This window comes from Poeciliopsis prolifica, unplaced genomic scaffold, assembly GCF_027474105.1.
Source record: "Poeciliopsis prolifica strain line A6 unplaced genomic scaffold, Auburn_PproV2 SCAFFOLD074, whole genome shotgun sequence".
Lineage (NCBI taxonomy): Eukaryota > Metazoa > Chordata > Actinopteri > Cyprinodontiformes > Poeciliidae > Poeciliopsis > Poeciliopsis prolifica.
The window spans coordinates 760,001-774,542 of NW_026562449.1; the positions used below are offsets into that span (position 1 = coordinate 760,001).

At 41.0% G+C, this 14,542-nt stretch overlaps 2 protein-coding genes across 3 annotated transcripts in view; one reads left to right on the forward strand and one right to left on the reverse strand.

Annotated features, from left to right (window-relative positions):
- The window catches only part of rac3b (Rac family small GTPase 3b), a 14,538-nt gene extending 6,840 nt beyond the window's left edge, over window positions 1-7,698 (forward strand). For both annotated transcript variants that reach the window (XM_055021097.1, XM_055021096.1), the window contains 3 exons: window positions 1,099-1,161; window positions 1,802-1,961; window positions 3,954-7,698. In XM_055021097.1, coding sequence (XP_054877072.1) covers window positions 1,099-1,161; window positions 1,802-1,961; window positions 3,954-4,084 — 354 coding nt within the window. In that variant the 3' untranslated portion in view covers window positions 4,085-7,698. The remainder of the gene's footprint in view (window positions 1-1,098; window positions 1,162-1,801; window positions 1,962-3,953) is intronic.
- A 777-nt stretch (window positions 7,699-8,475) lies between these two features.
- dcxr (dicarbonyl/L-xylulose reductase) lies at window positions 8,476-13,902 on the reverse strand. The gene is made up of 8 exons (XM_055021095.1): window positions 13,624-13,902; window positions 12,151-12,248; window positions 11,826-11,980; window positions 11,678-11,720; window positions 11,249-11,348; window positions 10,245-10,309; window positions 9,912-10,029; window positions 8,476-8,683 (listed from the first exon to the last, which is right to left on the reverse strand). Exons 1-8 carry the CDS (start codon window positions 13,673-13,675, stop codon window positions 8,580-8,582), a joined length of 735 nt encoding a protein of 244 aa, XP_054877070.1. The 5' UTR covers window positions 13,676-13,902; the 3' UTR covers window positions 8,476-8,579.
- Window positions 13,903-14,542: the final 640 nt, after the last annotated feature.

Consider the following 14,542-nt stretch of genomic DNA (forward strand, 5'->3'; position numbering starts at 1 on the left):
TCACTGTCATGTAGGAACAACATTACGGACAAATGTACATATAGGATCATATAACCAAGTGAAAAATTAGAACACCGCATTCCAGGCTGCATAAGAAAAGTTCATTTCTGTTGCATTTTAAAGGAAACTTGTTCTGATGTTTGCCTACACAAAACTGATCAGTATATCTGTGGAGTTTAGACAGATGCAGTTCTCCATTTAAGCCAGTAGGTGGGGAGTTCCTCCATAGAAACTCAAATAAATTACTGACTATATCAAAATGAATTCATAATACATTTACTGTTACCTAATGAACAGTAAATGTTCATTATGTAAATATTTTAAGCAACTTAAAAACATTTACTTAGCTTAATTTTTGTCTTCTACTCAATTTCCCAACAAACCTGCCAACATCTGGTTTTCTCATTTCCTTATAATGCTGATATTCTGTCATCTATTTTTAAACTTGAAAAACAAATGTTTCCACATCCATTTTGGACTCTTTTCCCGCCACCGACCAGACTCTGCCAAAAAACCAGCGTCACAAAATGATTCAGATGAATATCGAATTCACTGCAAAGGACTAAAATCAGCACATTTAAGAAACTAACATGCAGGAAAAATATGGAAAGCAATAATGTTTTTAGCTTTAATGGGGTGTTTGTGTGGAAAAAAGCTTTCAGTTGGTTTATCAATAAGACAATAGTGTTAAATTGACAGACAGAAAGTCACTCCAGGAAGTGTTTGTTTATATGTAACAGAACACTTTAATAAGTCTTTTATTAATTTTTATGACTGTTTGTTCTTTTAAAAAATTATATAAAATTTTCACATATCCAAATACGTTAGAAAAACACGTCTGACCGTCTGGTATAGGAAATGTAAATGAAAGTAAAACAGGAATTAAACAACTTCCTGTAGATCACAGAATCTAAAGGCTCAGGGCTGTGGGAAAGACCTGTTATATTATTCATATTATTTGATTATTGGTCTATAGATAGTGATCCAGAAATTAATTGATCCAGTTATTCTATAAATAAACTCAAACCTTTTCGTGGCCACACTCACAGAGACATACAGATTTCCTGTCAACCAGCGATTTCTCTGATTCTCTCCCAGGATGTGTTCTTGATATGCTTCTCCCTGGTCAGTCCGGCCTCCTTTGAGAACGTCCGAGCTAAGGTCAGTACGCTGACCGCCCCCTTCCATTACCCTGCCCGAGTCCAGTCTGACCACTAGGAGGCACATCTATAGCGCCCCCTGGCATTAGAGACCACCACAGCAGCCGCTCAGTCCTCGGCTTGGAATGGTCAGCAGTTGAGCTGACTCCGTCTGAAGCCGGAGCAGAGAGCCGTTCCAAAGCGAGGCCTGAAGCAGGGCTGCCACCTGCAGAGGGAGAGGCGGCCGCTGAGGTTTGGCGTGCTGAGCGTAAAGAGACGCTCTCATGTGAAATCACATCTTGAAGCAGGTCCACCTCCCTCTGCAGAACTTCCTCATCATGTCATTTAAACTTGTTCAACCTTCAAATTATTTGTAGATAATTTATGAAAAACATTTTTTATATATTTGCTGAAGCTGTCACTATATCGGTGCAACATGAGTCAGGTAATCTGTGAAAAAAATTGTCATCACATGGTGACAGTTTCAACCAATATGTAAAAAACATATTTTTGAAGTTCCACAGTGCAACTTTTAACTTTTGACTCTTCATGTTGCTCGTCTTTGTGGAGAAGCGTCCTCTGCATCCAGCTAACGCTTCCGTTTCTTGTCTCCACTGACATTGTCTCTCTGTAAATTCCTGTGTGCGCCCCCGGTGCTGTAGTGGTACCCAGAGGTGAGACACCACTGCCCCAACACACCCATCATCTTGGTGGGGACGAAGTTGGACCTTCGAGATGACAAGGACACCATCGAAAGGCTGCGGGACAAGAAGCTGTCTCCCATTACCTATCCTCAGGGTCTGGCTATGGCGAGGGAGATTGGTGAGCGCACAGCTCAGACAAAACACATTTGTTAGCACTCCTTTAAGAGTAATCCAGCTAGAATGGAGAATATGAACTCCAAGTCAAGTTTGGAAATTTAGGTCGTTTATGATGCAGGGTTTATGTTTCTTTACATATGATGTAGTGGCCACTGTGGTGGTTTGGACTTAAAGGGACAGTATCATGGAAAATCGACTCTTTTTAGCTGCAATACTATTTCCTCATCAAAAAAATACCTGGAGTATTGCTTTGATTCTTTCATACATCTTTGGGAAAAAATCCTTCAATACCCATGGCAACCATTCAGCTGTCCAAAACGCGTGGATGGACCAAGCTCCGCCTCTGATGTGCAGCGCCTTCTTGAAGACGCAGTTTCCAGGCTTCTGCCTCACAGAGCAGCCCTCCACATCACTCCCCACTCAGCTCCTTCAAACTAGCCAGCAGCACTTAGCAAACACCTTGTGCAACTGCACATCTGCTGAGCTCATTATAGAAGCTACTTCTCAGTGCAGTGCTGGTTAAAACATTGTTAAGGGTTAATAGAGGAGCCATGTTGTGATGACTTCCTGAAGGTGGAGTGTCAAAAAGAGCAGAAGTTTTTAAAGAAAGAGAGGTCCAATTTCAAGTTGTGAAATTACATGGTCAACTTTATTTTAAGTTATGTTCAATATATATAGCATTTTTATAGCAACTGAAGGTAAGTAAATGATTCTGCTACAAAAAGGTGCTATATGGATGGAAAACGATGAGTAATAGGGTTAATAGAGGAGCCATGTTGTCATTTTTTAAAGAGCAGATGGTTTTAAACTTCAAGGAATTTTTTTTACTAAGAAGTAGAATGTCTTTTAAATCATATTTGATATGCATACTGCATTTTCATAATAATGGAAGGTTGCATAGTCACTTGATTGTGCTATAAAATGGCACAATGAGCCTTGAAAACACATATTACTGCCCCTTTAAATGACTGGATTGGATTATTTTTGCTCTCTTCATTATCATGATTCCTGTGCAGTTTGAGATGAAAAGTGTTTTCATCTCTTATTGCACAGATTTCTTTTTCTTTTTTCTTGTTTCTTATGTCTTTATTTAAATTCTTTCCTTTTTTACTTCAGCAAAACTTACCAAAATAAGCATTAAAAAAATCTGATCAATTTATTATAGTTTAATGAATGTCAGCTGACCAGTCCACCTGCATTTAATCTTTAGTTGATTATATCCATGTCATCTATGAGCTATCTACAGCAAAAACAAAAAATAAATATGATAGTGAGTTAGAATGTCTATTTTTACACACCCTCACTATATTTGCAGCATGCCAATTATTCATTTATCTATTTTCCCTATATATTTATTTATTTAATTTTGTCTGAAATGGCTCTCCATATGTAAGTGGGTGGATATGGGAAAGGCTGCTGCAGTAGTGCAGCAGCCTAATATGTGATTTTAATAATTAGTCAATCTAATTAAAGCTAAAAGGTGCTTCAGCTTTTCTGCAGGACAGATTTTGATCAATCTGCAGTCAAACAGTTGGGTTCAAATGCATATGTGGATACACTCCAAAAGCAGGAAGCGGACTGCCGCGCAGGGCATTCTGGGTAAATACAACCAACACAAACATGCAAGGACAAAATGGCTTGTTTTTTGTTTACATTTTGGTGAAGAAGAAAATTGTGCTCAGCCTTTACTTCAGAGGTTTTTGTGTTGTGTTTCATGGTGCGGCGCCCCCACAGGAGAGGGTGGGGGTTGCAGGTTGCTCAGAGGATCTCATTTGTTAGACTCAGTGTCATGACGTGAACTGGAGCAGCTGAAAATGTAACAAACGCTGCAACTTTGGTCCTCGGTCGAATGGAGTCTATCAGACTATCAGGTGTGAAAACACCGTTATGTTCTTCTCAAATACTCTGTCTGTAAACATGTAGAGTACATGTTGGGCATCCTCCTGTTGGAACTGGGACGTTCACCCTTCTCTCCCACCTTCCTGGTCCTCAGGGGCTGTGAAGTACCTGGAGTGCTCCGCACTGACCCAGCGAGGCCTGAAGACAGTATTTGACGAGGCCATCCGAGCCGTGCTCTGCCCTCCACCAGTGAAGAAGAGAGGGAAGAGATGCACCATGTTCTGAGGAAGAGGCACTGCTACAAACACCACATCATCATGAACAACACACACACTTTCTTTGAGAGAATGAGAGCTAAAACTGGTGAGAGTGAGTGTGCAGTTCAGTGATTGCTTTCTGTAGTATTTTTTTTTCTTTTTCAGAACCATATTAGTTAGATGACCAACATTCTTTTTTTTTTTACCATTCCTGAATAAGATGGTAGGTTCCCTGTGAATGGCACTGACTGTCCGTCTCCGTTGTACTGTTGCCAGGAGGACTGCAGCTTTCCACAACTGTCTTTCTACTGCTCTTCTCTCTCAGCCATGCTTGCTTAAATTAACACAGTGGTCATTACACAGAACGTCAGGTGTTGATAGGTTCAGGGTTGAAGTTATCCTCTGCTCCCTCTCTAAGATCAGCTCATTCAGCTCTGGAAACATTCTGGCTGCTAAAGCTGCATTCCAGTTACCTGGGAAGTCAGAACTCAGAGCTGGGTTTGACATCAGACCCAGCTCTGAGCATGAACATGGCAAGCTCATAAACATTGTTCACAGTATCTCATACAAACATCATTTTAAGGAATGGAATATTGAATATTGATTTTTTTCTTCCATATGTGTCTTGCAAAATAAGCATTTTTCCACCACAGCTTACTACTGTTGATGCGAGGAGCGACCACACTGAAGCGTGAATGTGGGAGTTGCTCCACTTTCCCTTTGGGAAATCTGACTTTGGTTGGCATTCCAGTTGAAGTTTCAGGAAATCAGAATTTCCCAGTTCCAAGTACAACTGGAACGCAGCGTGTCAGAGCTATCATTTTCTGAGCTGCACTTTGAGATAATAAACATGTCTAGCTGTGTGAAACATCCTGGTCAGACCACCTGAGAATGAACGCTGAGTTCAGGTCTGCAGCTCACACTAATGTGGTTGCTTATGGTCAAAACAGAAAGCACAGCTTATGTTTTAGGCCTAAAGGAAGTATGTAAAATATTTTAACACAGCTGTATCATGTGATCTGAGGCTTTTTTAAAAAAGATGCCTGTTTGTCAATTTTTACAGAAAAGGTGCAAGCTGTCAGAGTAACTGGTTATACCAGCTGATGGATTATTTATCCATGAGAATTTAGCTCAGCTGTAACTTCTCGCCTGCCTTCCTTTATTTACATCTGTACACAAACAATGTGAAATCATAATTTCATAGCAGCTTTTTCATTTTCAAAGGAAATTCTTTAAGCTTGAAACACGAGTCGACTTCCTGGTTTCCTGGATCTGGGATTTGGGCTGAGAGCTCATCTGGTGCCAGTGAGGCTCATGCTGGTCAACACTCAGTTCTGGCAAGCGGCTGATCTTAGACAAGAATCAGTGGGAAACTTCAACTACAGTCAGGAAATCAGAGCTGCTTTGTAGGTTTGCTTTCGAAAAATGAAAAGTCTCTAATTTTTGTTGTAATTTAACACAGAGACAAAATGTCCGCAAAAGATCCAGAAAACAAAATGCAATTTTGATTCAAACTTTCTTCAGAAGTATTTGATCAAAACCTGCTGTGATGTTGGTGGGAGAGGCTGTTTGGAAGCACAGCGGTCTGACGGACCATCAGCAGGTCAGACAGGTCTGAGTAAGGATCTCAACAAAACCTTCAGCAGATCTGAGCTCTGGAAACCATTGCCATGGTGATGTGTTCCAGTCCATGCTTACTGGTCGTGGTTCAGTTTTCAGCCCCTTACATTCATCCTGCACCGAGGGCTGACTGTCGTCTGATAGAATATCCAGAACCGCACAGCACTCTGGGAGATGTAGGCAGGGGGGAAGGCTTTCGCTGCTCAACCTCTCACATTAGTGACATCAACCAACGCACTTAGTCTTTGGTTACCAAGCAACAACCTGTTGAGTAACTTGTGTAGCAGCTGTTTCAGGTTTTGCCACCGTTCCTCATAACTGCTAAAAGCTAAAAACAATAACATGGAGTGAAAACTGGATAAAACAGGGAATTCATGCCACTGATTTGGTCGTACTTCAGATATTTAAAACAAAAAGCGCTTCAATAATTATTGATATCCACTGATATAAAACTCTTACATTGTGACAGGTTCTGTTGCCGTATCGTTCGGCCCTCCCGGCTCCCAGCAGGTCCAGTTGATGCCGTACAGCTTGGCTTTAGTCTCAATATCTCCTCAACACATAACACCTGCAGAATGAAGAAGCTGGTCATGTGCCTTCTCCATGGGGAGCTGAACTTTGACCTTCACTTAGTCAGTGTAGAGATTCCATTCTGCTGTGGTTCAGTTGCTCCTGGCTTCTCGTTTGTCAGAGGTGAGACCCTTCATGGATCTGCTCCTGAACACACTGCATGCTCATTAACCAAACTTCAGACTGAAGTTCTTGTCCCCTGATGACCCTCTGAGTGGGCTGCTGTCAGAAGCTGATTCTGAAGACAAAAAAGCACCTGGGTAGTATCTGCTATTGATGATTGATTAACTGATTGTAATCTGTGTGCCTTGTGGTTGCCCAAACTCCATCCGCTTTGCAGGGGATCAAATACTTCAGTGTTTCTGGGTCTATTCTGTGTCTGACTGTTAAATGAATCTACCGCAGCATCACACACAGTGTGGTCCTCAGTAAGAAGGTAAACCTACAGAAACAGCAGAGCTTTCCTTTATTTCCTGCTCTGGAGCCGTGGACGTGTGTCAGACTAGCATGCCAAACATGGAGCTGTCCAACCTTGCTGCCTGAGATCTGCCTTCAGAAAGGGAGGAGCTTGCATGATCTTAATATGCTCTGTCTTCATGATCCCACTGATTAGATCTACTCTCTGTTCGTGTGCGTGTGAGTGAGTTTGTCACAGGCATGTAAATAGACGCTGGTATTTGTGTGTGAACAGGCTCGTGTCGGTAGCAGTGACACGGTGTTGATCGGGGTGGCGACTAAAGATAACATTGTTTTAAGCCAAGTTTTTTAGTGTCCAGTTTTTGGTACAATTTCATATTGTGGTAATACACAGGAGTTTTCGAAAAGTGTGTGCACATTAAGGCAGAAAAAAAAGGGGTTTTAATGACATCTAGTGATGTACAGAATGCACAACGCATTAGGAATATCTGTATGTACCTAAATATGTACCTTCCTAAAATTTAAACAGTTAACTTTAAAGGAATTCTAGTTGCTCATGTTGAATTTACAAGTGTTGCTAACAGTGTATAGTATAAAGGGGCCAATCTTTGTGCAGTTTGTCATTGCAGCAAACAGTGCGGATTGCACCTTTATGAGCAGATTTTTCTCTCTGGTTGCAGGGCTGCTGGGTGGGGGGGGGCAGCCTCCCTCACCCTGCAGGGCTGCCTCTCATGCTGTGTGGTTGAATCATGTCATATGGTCCTGCCTAGCTAAGGTGTCAATATGTAGCTGAGAAACACAGCAAAAGAAAAAAAAACTGTAATACTATTATTGCATGGAAGTTTTCTGGTTGTTTGGCCCACTGTAAATCTTCTGAGAGCTTGTACGATGAAATGCATCGGCCATGTACGTATGTAATGTAAGATGACTTGTATACTTGTTTCAGCTGTTTGTCTTCTTTTTTATTAATTCACATGTTGGTGTGGTTAAAAAAACTCATTTTTGTATACTAAATACAAATGTATACGTAAAGAACACAGCTTGCTGTCGTGATTTGACATGATATGCAGAGGAATCAGTGTCATCTGTTTGATACGCTGCGGTGTTTCAATCTTTGCTGGAAAGCTTTTTAAAATGTATGAAATCATTTTTTCTTCAGTCTGACATAAACTCAGAACATTTCCTGTTTGAGCTCAGTTAGCTGAAATATTTCTGTTTGCTAATTGCCAGAATAATGAGATGTCTGAATTAATCAACTAATCTAGTAACCAGTAATGACTGGAGTACACAAACTCTAAAATAAGCTGCTGAAAGAACAAAACAAAAAAAGTCGCTCCATGTTAACAGATCAGTCCTCCACTGTATTAATGTTCAGTCCATCAGGAATGTTGAGCTTTTCATGTTGGTAAGATTTAGCTGCAGATTCATCATTTGCTACAAATGATCCAGCGCTCACTGAAAACAGTAAACAAGCATTTTTAGGCAGTAAAATATTTTAATGTGGTAAAATGAATTAACTAGTTTATTTGAAATTTTAAGTATTTGCTATATTAACATTTACCATTGTAATAGATAGACTTAGATGATGAAAAATCTGCAGAATGTGTCATTTTTTTATCCAATTACTTTATTCAGAATCAAATATTTCTATCTTTATCTTTTTTAGAATAATCATATTTTAACTGAGGGCTAATAGAAAAGATCCCTTTAATCAATCCGGATGATATCATGTTTTTTATTCCCATGAGATCTACATCAACACCTTGGATGTAATTTTTGGATGTTCAAAACCACACAAAGTAAAAAACCTGATTCAACAACAACAAACCCGTTTATTTTGGACCATCTGAATGTTTGGCTAAAACCCTGAGCTGTCAGCACGTCTGCCTCTGGTCAGCTGGAACTCATGGTGAAGGTCAGCAGGCCAGGTGGCCCCCGTCCACCGGCAGGGCGACTCCGTTAACCATGCTGCTCTTCTCACTCAGCAGGAACAAGATGCTGTTCACCACATCCTCCTCCTCTGCGCACACACACACACGGATGTACACACTTCAGTTTTGAGCAAGCTTCTACAATCTGCATTCATTTAATCTATTCATATTGTTTCAATGCTAAATTTTGTTGAAAGTAAGAAATGACTGAATGAGTTGGGTCTGTGGTTGATGGTGGCTGGTGGGATGAAGATGAGTTCAATACACCTGAAACCTCATAGTTATTAACTATAAAAAGTTAAGTGACCTTTTTCTTCACAACTTCTAAGTTAAATGCAGGCCATCCTCAAGCACTCTGCCTTCTCATGTGACATGAAAAAAAAACATCAAGACGAGAACTGTGGAACTTGACTGGTTCTTTGTTCCAGTATAAATAGGTTCCAGTCTGAAATGTGTGAATTATTCCCAGAATAAAAGCTAAAACCTGCCAGGATGCTGGTGAAGGAGCAGAGTGAGTCCTGAGAGGCCACTAAAGAGGACGATACATTTACTCCAAAACAAACATAAAATGTCATATTACAGTTCAGAAATACACTCAAGAACAAAATGTTTAATGCTAAGAGACCTATGTGCTGATGGAACTGAATCTTAAAAGTGTGGTTATAATTATTGTTGAATTTGGAGGAAAGTTGAAACCTGAGAATTTTCTGCAATAAAACAATAAAAGTTCTTTTATTTGGTAAATCAAAGCTGCTGGCAGAATGCAGCAGATCATTGAAATCATCTGGTTGTGTGTCCATTAGATGATCTTTATTCAGATTCCACTCTAGGTTTCATCATCTGATGCTCATTAGTAAAATTAAGGATTATTTTTAAATGACTCATCTTTTCAAATCGACTTTTAATACCAGAGAACATAACTATTAGGCCAGTTCTTGTTTGTTTTATAAAAATATCTGGTTTCAGCTGTCAGTCAAACTGTTGCAGGTGATTTCTGTGTGGATACTGCAGAGGTTCACTGACTCATTTACAGATCTAATCTCTCATTTACTCAGATATAATCATTGGATTTTCTAAAGTTACTTTTTTTGTGAAAATTATAAAAATGTTAAAGAAATGTTAAAGAAATCAGAAATCAAGAATTTGCAGTGAAAGGATGAAAATGACTCAATTATAAACTGTCAGGATGAAAGCAAGTCTCACTCTGGTCAAGTTTCAGATAAAAGTATTGGTAAAATCTCTGAAAGCTGCTTGTTTAAGAGCACAGATTACCAAACAGCACTGTGAGCATACAAGGTCGTGACCTTTGTATCTGACCTGCGAAGCGGCCCAGGGGGATGCGGGACTTCATGTTCCGGGCTTTTTCCGGGTCACTCCAGCCCAAGCGACCCATCTTTGTCATAACAACTGTAGGGTTGACGCTGTTCACACGGATCTGATCAGACCAAAAAAAAAAAAAAGCATGTTTCTGATTCAGCACAGAGAGCAGCATCACAGTGTGTGTGGAGAACACACACACACACACACACACACACACACACACACACACACACACACACACACACTGACAGGACTTTCTGTTGCTAAGTCACTGATGTCTTGGTTTTACAGATGAAGCTGTCAGTTAAAAGTTTCTGAGTGAAGCAGTACCTGATGGGGTCCGAGCTCTAGAGCCATCACTTTGGTCAGCATGTCCAGGGCCCCTTTAGTTGCACCTGAGCAAAGCAGAACGACACACAGCAATGCTCACTGGAAGTGATTACTAGAACGTTGAAGTTAGAATACTGTGAAAAAGTGCAATATTTCTGGCCAGTCATCTCAGAAAGGGAAACTCATTATGTATTATCATCACATATAATGTACAGTGATATTTCCAATATATGCAAGTTCAGTGTCTCTTAGACCATCAGAATTGTGTGAAAAATGTTATTATTGGAAACTCCTGGTTTTAGCCCCAGTCAGCTGATTAACTAAAACACCTGCAGAGCCTCCAAGGTCACTCTGGGTCAGCGGGACACAATTATGGTGAGGTTTGGGGTATCATGTTTTACTGGTTCTGGTCCACTGGGTTTGTGTCGACTAGGAGAATCTAGAGCTCTTCATGCTTCCTCTGCTGACCAGCTGGATGAGGATGAACTACAAACTCCCCTGACCTTTAACCCCTTTGAACATCTCTGGGTTGTTTTGAAGAGGAAGATAAGAGACAACAGACTCAACAAGGCAGTTGAGCAGAAGGCACCTATCAAACCAACCATCACACCTACATAGAATCATCACCTGGTCACCTCCATGCCACGGTGCATTGATGCAGTAATTCATGGAAATGGAGCCCTGACCAAGAATTGCGTGGACAGAAACATGCATACCTTTCAAAGTCCTAATATTTGTGCTTAAAGCATCTGTTTCTGATAGGTTTAATCCGATTTTTAGCCTTCTGAGACACTGATATTTTTTTTCCTTTTCTTCACCCATGAGCCACAATTATTAAAACTGCAAAGGACAAAAGCTAGAAATATTTCAATCTGTGGGCAATGAATTTCTCAAAAAGTACAGAAATATTGCACTTTATTTTAAGCAATATTTCATTTATTTTGTTTGTTTCTCAAAAAGTGGTGAAGGACAAGACAGTGACTGTCAAGCTTTCTGTCCCTCACAGTAAACAGCATGATCCCTGAGGGCGCGCTGAGACGCCTGGCTGGACACGTTGACGATGGAGCCGCCCGACCCTCTGGCCTTCATCCCAATAGCCACCATCTACACACAAACAAAACAGATAGCTCCAGTTGTTTACAGTGAGAGGATTGCATGGCCCATCTAACTATATGTGTGTATATGTGTGTGTATGTGTGAATGCTTAACTCTGTATGACAGAGTTAAGCATTCACAACCATCAGCAGTTTTGTGTTTTGCTGCATGCATAAAGTCCACCTCACAGTACTAGTGGCAGATGTTTTAGGGTCATTCTGAGGAAATCACGCGTGAGGAAGAATAAGAACAAAGTGTTTTGATAAATTCAATCAATTAATTTCATGTAGATGCACACTGCAGCTGAATAAGCAGATCTCACTTTAGGGCTGTTTTACCTGAGACACGTGCAGCACAGCTTTCACATTCACGTTAAACAATCTGAAAAACAACAACAGTTGGTTGGAACCAATAACTCAGTTCTTGTCCTCTTTCTTCAGCCTGATTTGTATCTAGGAGAATAAACTGGTGTCTTTCTGGCCTCACAGGTCAAACTGGTCAGGCGTGACCTCCAAGAATGGCTGCAGTACAGCGCAGCCGGCATTGTTCACCAGCAGATCGATGGGTCCGACGTCCTTCAGGGCAGCCTCGGTGGCGGCCCAGTCCGCCAGGTCCACACACACTGGGACAATGGCTGGACACTGGAGGAGGGACAAGGAGGAGGTCAGAGTATTTACTTTCAAGGTGAAGACAGAGACAGAATGAACAAGAAGTCTGCAAAGGCGACAGAGAGCCAAACTGTGAGGGAGTTTGTATCAAATAAAACAGGGATGGGGTGATGTGTGTGTGGGGGTCACCAGAAGGCGGTCACCTCTTGCACTAAACTGTTGAGGTCAGCCTGTGTCCGTGTGACTGCAGTGACCCGCGCCCCGCAGCGTGCCAAAGCCAGAGCCGTGGCCCTGCCGATACCTGAAACACAAAATATACATCATCATCCAGACTGAAGCTGCCGGTACACACAAATCCATAAACACACACACACACACACACACACACACACACACCCACACACACACACACACACACACACACACACCATTTTCCTGACACATACTACATTGTGGGGACCCACTGCTAAAACTGTTACTGGGTTAGGGGTTTGATTTAGGACTAACATGTGAATTGAATTCAGGTTAGGGTTTGGATAAGGGAAAAGTTTAGGCTGTAGAAATGAATGGAAGTCAATGGAAAGTCCCCACAAAGAAAGCCATGCAAGCGTTTGTGCTCCCACAAGGTATTACAAACAAACATTCAATTTATAAATACTTTATTTATCCCACAGAGAAATTAAACATTGCTGTAACTCATATTAATTTAAATTTGTCAAAGAGTTATTGTACATCCTGATAGATGTGGGCAGAAAGAATCTCCTGTAGCTGCCTGTGTGCAGCGAATTTGAAGAAGCCTCTGACTGAAGGTCCATGACAGCCTCATAAAGAGGAGGTAAGGGATGTCCATCATTCTCTTGATTTTATGTCAGATCCGTCTTTGCATCATCATCTCCAGAGGTTCCATACACACAAATATTTTTCTAAATGTTTTTGGAAAAAAGTCTTTTTTTGAAGTGACAAAAATCTTCTTATCACTTCATTTTTAACAATACTGAACACCAACTTATTATAAAAACAGTGAGGAAACTAGATCAGTGGTAGTAACTTAATGCCCACCAGAGTTTGATGATTGGATTGATTTTAGAACATGGAGAACTGAAGCATCTCTGACTATAGATTCCCAGTGAGGCACCGTTTGCCTCATGGATTCATTTCATTTCTACACCAAATAGTTACAAAGTAAAACAGGATTTTTTTTTTGTGTGTGTGAAATAAACTAAATGTGACAGGTATACAACTATACAGTCTTTGTGATGACATGAACCTGATCTTCTTTCTGATGTTTCTAAACGTGAATTCATTAAACTGAACACTGACTGGAAATGCCTCCCACTTGTTTCTATAAGTTCAGAGAGAAGCCAAGTGATGAAGTCAGCAGGAAATCTGAACATGTTCCAATTTGACTTTCAAAAAGTGGAAACAGATCATACTGTGGAGGTTCAGGTCATCCAGTCCAGAACTGACCTATGACGTCACGCTGTGCAGGAATCTCTTCTGGTCTGAGATGAGGATCTCTTCATGATCTGTTTCACTAAATTCATTTAATCATCTTTCTTTAGAGAATATTCCAGTCAGGCATTGACTTGTGAATGAAGCGGTAAAGTAGAACTGAAACTGTTAGACATAAAGTTATTAAAATCACTGGAATGAGAGATAAACACAACCGATCCCACCTTTCCCTGCTCCTGTCACCAGCGCCTGTTTGCCTGCAAATGAGATCTCCATGTTGAGAGGTTCGGTTCGGTTCAGCTCGGTTCGGTTCGGTTTGCCTGCGATCAGCTGCAAATAGACAACACACAGGAGCTTGCGTCACTTTTCCGGTGGATCTGCCTCAGTTCCAGTTCCGTCCTTCATGTGACTGGTACCGTGAGGAGAACTCAGCTTTTGTAGGCAGATCCGGGTTCAGAACCCGACCTGAAAGTCCGGGAGGAAAGTCCAGTTTCACTTCCAGGTCAGAGCTGCTGATTACATGACCGACCAACGAAACGCTCAACATTTTTATCCCAAAGCTTCTGATTGGACAGGAAGATCATCCAATAAATAAACCAAAAAAAAACTTGTATGTCATCTGCCATTATGACGTAGCAATCTCTGAATAATGAGGATTAAGTTTTGTGATTTTTGCAACCAAAGCTTTCAAATCAACACACACACACACACAACTTTGTTACAGTATGTCATAACCTGACCACAGTCCACTACTCACTCTGGGAGTCTGGGATGTTTTAACGCCTGCGTCCAGCCGTTCTGCCTCAGAGGTTGAGAACTATGATTATTGATATTTTTTGTCTTGTTTGCATTGAAAAGTCACGTGCTCCAGCTGAACACTTTCAGCTCTCTCAAAGATCGACTCCTGTTTGCTGCCTTGAGTTTTCTGGCCTGATGTTTTTGAAGGTGTGTCTGGACTGACCCTCGTCATGAACTTCCAGGATTTTGTTGGAATGGCCCAACATCTGGTCCAGTGTGTTCTGATGGAGCCTCCTTGAGAATGATAGTTGATTTCAGAGCTTTTAATGCATCACTCATACGTCAAGCTCTCCAAACAATCATTAGCCAGAAATCTTCATATTTACAAACGAAATACTAAAATGT